At 53.0% G+C, this 6,000-nt stretch overlaps 1 protein-coding gene across 1 annotated transcript in view; it reads left to right on the top strand.

The window, feature by feature from the left end:
• fat4 (FAT atypical cadherin 4) overlaps window positions 1-5,247 on the top strand; it is a 64,417-nt gene extending 59,170 nt beyond the window's left edge. Inside the window, exon 17 of the mRNA XM_062476123.1 lies at window positions 2,020-5,247. Within this exon, the coding sequence (XP_062332107.1) occupies window positions 2,020-3,926 (1,907 nt within the window). The 3' untranslated portion in view covers window positions 3,927-5,247. The remainder of the gene's footprint in view (window positions 1-2,019) is intronic.
• The last annotated feature ends 753 nt before the right edge of the window (window positions 5,248-6,000 follow it).

Raw genomic sequence — 6,000 nt, forward strand, 5'->3', positions numbered from 1 at the left:
GCGTCTGGGTCTGGGCAGGCAGGTGGAGGGGCGTCTGGGTCTGGGAAGGCAGGTGGAGGGGCGTCTGGGTCTGGGCAGGTGAGGGGTCTGGGTCTGGGCAGGCAGGTGGAGGGGCGTCTGGGTCTGGGCAGGCAGGTGGAGGGGCGTCTGGGTCTGGGCAGGCAGGTGGAGGGGCGTCTGGGTCTGGGCAGGCAGGTGGAGGGGCGTCTGGGTCTGGGCAGGTGGAGGGGCGTCTGGGTCTGGGCAGGTGAGGGGGTCTGGGTCTGGGCAGGCAGGTGGAGGGGCGTCTGGGTCTGGGCAGGCAGGTGGAGGGGCGTCTGGGTCTGGGAAGGCAGGTGGAGGGGCGTCTGGGTCTGGGAAGGCAGGTGGAGGGGCGTCTGGGTCTGGGCAGGCAGGTGGAGGGGCGTCTGGGTCTGGGCAGGCAGGTGGAGGGGCGTCTGGGTCTGGGCAGGCAGGTGGAGGGGCGTCTGGGTCTGGGCAGGCAGGTGGAGGGGCGTCTGGGTCTGGGCAGGCAGGTGGAGGGGCGTCTGGGTCTGGGCAGGCAGGTGGAGGGGCGTCTGGGTCTGGGCAGGCAGGTGGAGGGGCGTCTGGGTCTGGGCAGGCAGGTGGAGGGGCGTCTGGGTCTGGGAAGGTGGAGGGGCGTCTGGGCAGGCAGGTGGAGGGGGTCTGGGTCTGGGCAGGCAGGTGGAGGGGCGTCTGGGTCTGGGCAGGCAGGTGGAGGGGCGTCTGGGTCTGGGCAGGCAGGTGGAGGGGCGTCTGGGTCTGGGAAGGTGGAGGGGCGTCTGGGTCTGGGAAGGTGGAGGGGGGTCTAGGTGAGAAGGTGGGGGTCAGGGTGGGGGTCTGTGTAGTGTTGGGTGTTTGGGTGGGGTGATTGCCGAAACGGAAACCTTGTCCACCAGATTAATGTCTTCTGATGAACACTACCTAACTTGGTCCAACATTGCTGACTGGAATTGGAGGGAACTAGATGTGCTTACATTCTCTTCCTGTTGTCTGCAGTGGGAGAATACATGTTGCTTTCCTATGACATCGTTTATGGAGAAAAGCTCATGTTAATTTGGGTTGAATTTATCAGCTATCCCCGTCTTTGAGGATTGTTTTCGTTTTACTGCTATGGACTTTAGTCTACAAGACTAAGCAGCATATCATATGTCCTCAACCCTGACTTAGAAATAGTTTGGGCAGGGTGAAACAAAGGCCTTCCAGAGGGAGGGACACAGCATTGTAAATTCAGGGCTTTTGTGGGGAATGATAAAAAAAATCGATAGTTTGGACAAATATGTAAAAACGACTTAAATGATTTGTTGGCCTCCCTCACACAATAAGACTCAGGGTATATTTCAAAATAAACATATTCAGAGCACGCAGGTCCATGGCAGACTGCCTTGCCTCAAACAATGATTATCTGGATCATCTTTGGAAAGGTTACAGCTGGACTAGGTACCCCTAGGACTGACCTCTGACCTCTGCTCAAAGTGTGTGTCGAAAGGTTACGTTCTTCTGTATCTTCACCAGGCGCAAGTCAATAAATAGAAACAAATGGATTTAATTCACTATGGGATAAATTCAATAAACATGCATTGACATCTGAGAGGCGATGTTGTGTTGCAATGCAAAAGCGAGGGTTTGAATTAGTCACCAAAACATTTCTTCCAGATGCATGTCTTGAAGCAATAAAATGACTAAACTGAGGTTTGAGTCACTGGCAAGTCCTCATATTTTAGAAAATAAGCACATTTCTGCTCTGTAATTTGCAAATGATTTATTCAAAAAATGTAATTTGTCTAGGTGGTTCTGGAAACTGTATTCAAATCTTGGTGGTCGAAAGCGAACCGAATATTTGACTAAACAACATTCTTCCAGTTCTGATTATAGCTCATGGTTGTATACCTGGAAATCGTGGGACATTTTAAGAATCCACTGGAACACTCCCAATCCTCCTTCATCTAGTCCGGCATCGTTTTGTCATTCAGGGGTGTTTCCTGTTTTCTGACCCTCACTTCCTCTTCTTCCCCGCAGGTTTCGACGGCTGCCTGGCCTACGTCAAGTACAACGGGGACGACCTGCCCTTCAGCGGCGAGCACAGCCTGGTCACCCTGTCCAAGACCAGCCAGTCTGTGAAGATCGGCTGCCGGGGCCCCAACCTGTGCGAGAGCAGCCCTTGCTTGGACGGCCTGATGTGTGTCAACCAGTGGTACACCTACCAGTGTGTCCCTCCCGGCGACTGTGCCTCCGGGCCTTGTCATAACCGAGGCAGCTGCGTTCCCAACCCTCACTCCGGCTTCTCCTGCGTCTGCTCCGAGCTGTACACGGGCCAGACGTGCGAGACCCTGGTGGCCTGCCTGGGGGTGCAGTGCCCCCAGGGGAACGTCTGCAAGTCGGCCACCAACGGAGGCTTCGTCTGCAGCCCCAGTCCCAGCACCGAGGAGATGCTGCTGCCCATCTGGGCCGTGCCGGCCATCGTGGGCAGCTGTGCCACGGCCCTGGCCCTGGTGGTGCTCAGCCTCATCCTGTGCAACCACTGCAGGGGCCGCAACAAGACCAAAGTGCCAAAGGAGGAGAAGAAGCCCAAGGAGAAGAAGAAGAAGAAGAAGAAGAAGAAGAAGGGGAGCGAGAACGTGGCGTTCGACGACCCGGACAACATCCCTCCGTACGGGGACGACATGACGGTACGCAAGCAGCCGGAGGGGAACCCCAAACCGGACATCATCGAGAGGGAGAACCCGTATCTGATCTACGACGAGACGGACCTCCCCCACAGCAACGAGACGGTTCCCAGCGCCCCCTGCGCGCCGTGCAGCGGCCCCGAGGCCGACATGGAGCACTATGACATAGACAACGCTAGCAGCATCGCCCCCTCGGACGCGGACATCATCCAGCACTACAAACAGTTCCGCAGCCACACCCCCAAGTTCTCCATCCAGAGGCACAGTCCGCTGGGATTCGCCCGCCAGTCACCCCTTCCCCTGGGGGCCAGCAGCTACACTTACCAGCCCCAGTACAGCCAGGCTCTGAGGTCCACCCCCCTCAGCCACTCGCACTCCGCATGCCCCACCCCCAACCCCCTCTCCAGGCACAGCCCCGCCCCCTTCACCAAGCCCTCGACGTTCTACCGCAACACCCCGACGAGAGAGCTCAACCTGGGCCGCCGGGAGGGAAGCCCCCTGGACCTGCACGGGGAGGCGTGCCAGTCGGGGGCCATGTTTAACTACGCCACGCGGCTCGGACGCCGCAGCAAGAGCCCCCAGACCATGGCGGGTCACGGCCACACGTCCAGGCCGTCCAGTCGCCTGAAGCAGCCCGTGGAGCAGATCCCCCTGGAGACCGGCCCCCCCGTGGGGCTGTCCATTGAGGAGGTGGAGCGCCTCAACACGCCGCGCCCCCGCAACCCCAGCATCTGCAGCGCCGACCACGGACGCTCCAGCTCGGAGGAAGACTGCCGCCGGCCGCTGTCGCGGGTCAGGAACCCCGCCGACGGCATCCCGGCGCCGGAGTCGTCGTCCGAGAGCGACTCCCACGACTCGTTCACCTGCTCGGAGATGGAGTACGACCGGGACAAGCCCGTGGCCTACAGCTCCCGGGTGCCCAAGCTGTCGCAGGTCAACGAGTCGGACGCGGACGACGAAGACTACGGAGGGCGGCTCAAGCAGAGACGCTACTCCAGCAGGAGGGCGGAAGGGGGCCCCAGCGCCGCTCAGACACTCCCAGGGGACCACTACACCCTGCCCCATAAACTGGGCCCGCAGGCGGTGGGCTTCAACTGGGACAACCTCTTGAACTGGGGCCCCGGCTTCGGACACTACGTGGACGTGTTCAAGGACTTGGCTCTCCTGCCGGAGAACGCGGCCGCCAAAGACATTGAGATGAACAGCGGGGATGGTTCCGTGACCATCCTCAACGAAGGAGAGGCGGAGCAATACGTATGAGACTATTTATTACAACGATGTACTATATGGAGATGTTCTCTGGGAAGAAAAGACAATGTAGATTACAAGAGAACAATGGACTAGCGATATCTGTTTGTTTTTTTTAACAAGACGACCTTCAATGCAGTAAGGCAGAAAAAAAAACATGTTATGATGAATTTTTGTGTAGTTATTCCCTTTGAAAGAGATTGCCAGTCTTTTAAACCTCAAACTGTACAATCATGCATTCATATCTCTGAGGCCTCATTATAAGGTATCCATTAACACTGAAAGTTTAAACGAAAAGAAAAAAAACAAGTCTGAATCCAATTTGGTGACTGCAAAAATCCATTCATTTTATCTTAATCTAACGTGTCTGTTCTTTATTACCAATATTGCCTCTCCTTTGCAAAACTTCTGTCACATTCACAACCGAAAGATAAGAAGAGTGATAACATTGAAACCTCTTACAGGAAGAGAATTCCAGCGGGCCATAAAGCAATAGAAAACCCAACCTGTGTGTTTTATTTTTCGGGTCAGTTTCTCATTTTCTAAAAGGAAGCATGTGTATTTGATCCAACTGCACCTGTAGACATTGAGATACAGTGGAAATGAGCACCCCACTTAACTCACACGGTAACACAGGTCTGCAAATGTTATGACTCAAGCAGGAGTACTCCATCCTCCAATCTCTCTCTCTCCCCCCCTCTTTCTCTCTCTCTCTTTATCCCAATAAGTCTCTCTCTGTCTTCATTTCTTCCTGGGTGAGTTTTCTCCTGGCTGACTGGCTTAGCACTCCGAGAACAGGGATCGTTTGAGTCCCCTGCCTTACAGACGTCTTAAGGATTTCGTCTTTGTGATTGAGGAAGGCTCTTTTTTTATTGCCCAGTGGTCCATTAGGGAGGGGGTTATTATGTCGTGGTCACTAAACAGTGTTTAGGGAGCAGCAGAGTTTGGGGTGTACATCTCTACTGGGACCAGAATCATGACCCAGCCTAACAACTAGGAACTTGTGTACAAAAACAAAATGAAATGTATTGATGGGAAATCATGTAAGTCATTTGTTTTCAGTGTTGTTGTCCATTATTTTTCAATGTATGGTTTCTACTTTTTGTACTGTTTATTAACTTAAATTACTTATGCTGTGTTTTTATGGATATTTTCATACAGTACGCTGAAATGTATGTTCTTACTTTCAGGGAAAGTAAGATTGAAGAGTTATTTTTTACATTTGTTACATACGTAACACCGTATTTTCCACTTTTGATAAAACTATAACATATTGTATGCTTTGTACATGTAAAAAGCCAATAACAGAATAAAAAGTATTTATTTAAAAGGCTCTTCTTTTGGTTCCCAGTGACTGTGATGTGGTAAATGATCTATACAATACCCCAAAATAACCCCACCTTTGAATAGTCACCTTGTGGCTCTAGCACAATGATGTTGGTGGTAGGAGGGGAATCAGGTGGCTGAGCGGTGAGGGAATCGGGATAGTAATCTGAAGGTTGCCAGTTCGATTCCCGGTCATGCCAACTGACGTTGTGTCCTTGGGCAAGGCACTTCACCCTACTTGCCTCGGGGGAATGTCCCTGTACTTACTGTAAGTCGCTCTGGATAAGAGCGTCTGCTAAATGACTAAATGTAAGATATTGTAAGATGTCTTATGTAAGATAATATGTAAGATAAGAAATGTAAGATATTTTATACCCCCAAGGACCTTGCCCCTGTTGTGAGGGAAGTTTAAATGAAGCTTGGTCTGAATTGAAAAAAACATTCTAAAGTCCATGAAGGACCTAAACAAAACTGAGCCACTGTCCCGTCAGCCAAGGACAACATCCACTGAACCAAGCCAAGCAGGCAGCTATATACCTTTCAACAATTATTTACATCTGGCATATTGAACCGAATCTTTTTTTTTTGGGGGGGGGGGGGGGGGGGGGGTAGCTTGGTGATCCGGTATGCAGCATGCTTATCTTCTCTGTCATCGGGGAGAGAGAGGCCCATGGAGAGAAAGCAGAGAGCCGTGGAGTGGTGAGGAGTGACGTCCCGGGTCTGGGTAGATGACCACAGGGTCCTGAAGAGGTTCTGGCCT

The sequence above is a fragment of the Osmerus eperlanus genome, chromosome 13 (assembly GCF_963692335.1).
Source record: "Osmerus eperlanus chromosome 13, fOsmEpe2.1, whole genome shotgun sequence".
Lineage (NCBI taxonomy): Eukaryota > Metazoa > Chordata > Actinopteri > Osmeriformes > Osmeridae > Osmerus > Osmerus eperlanus.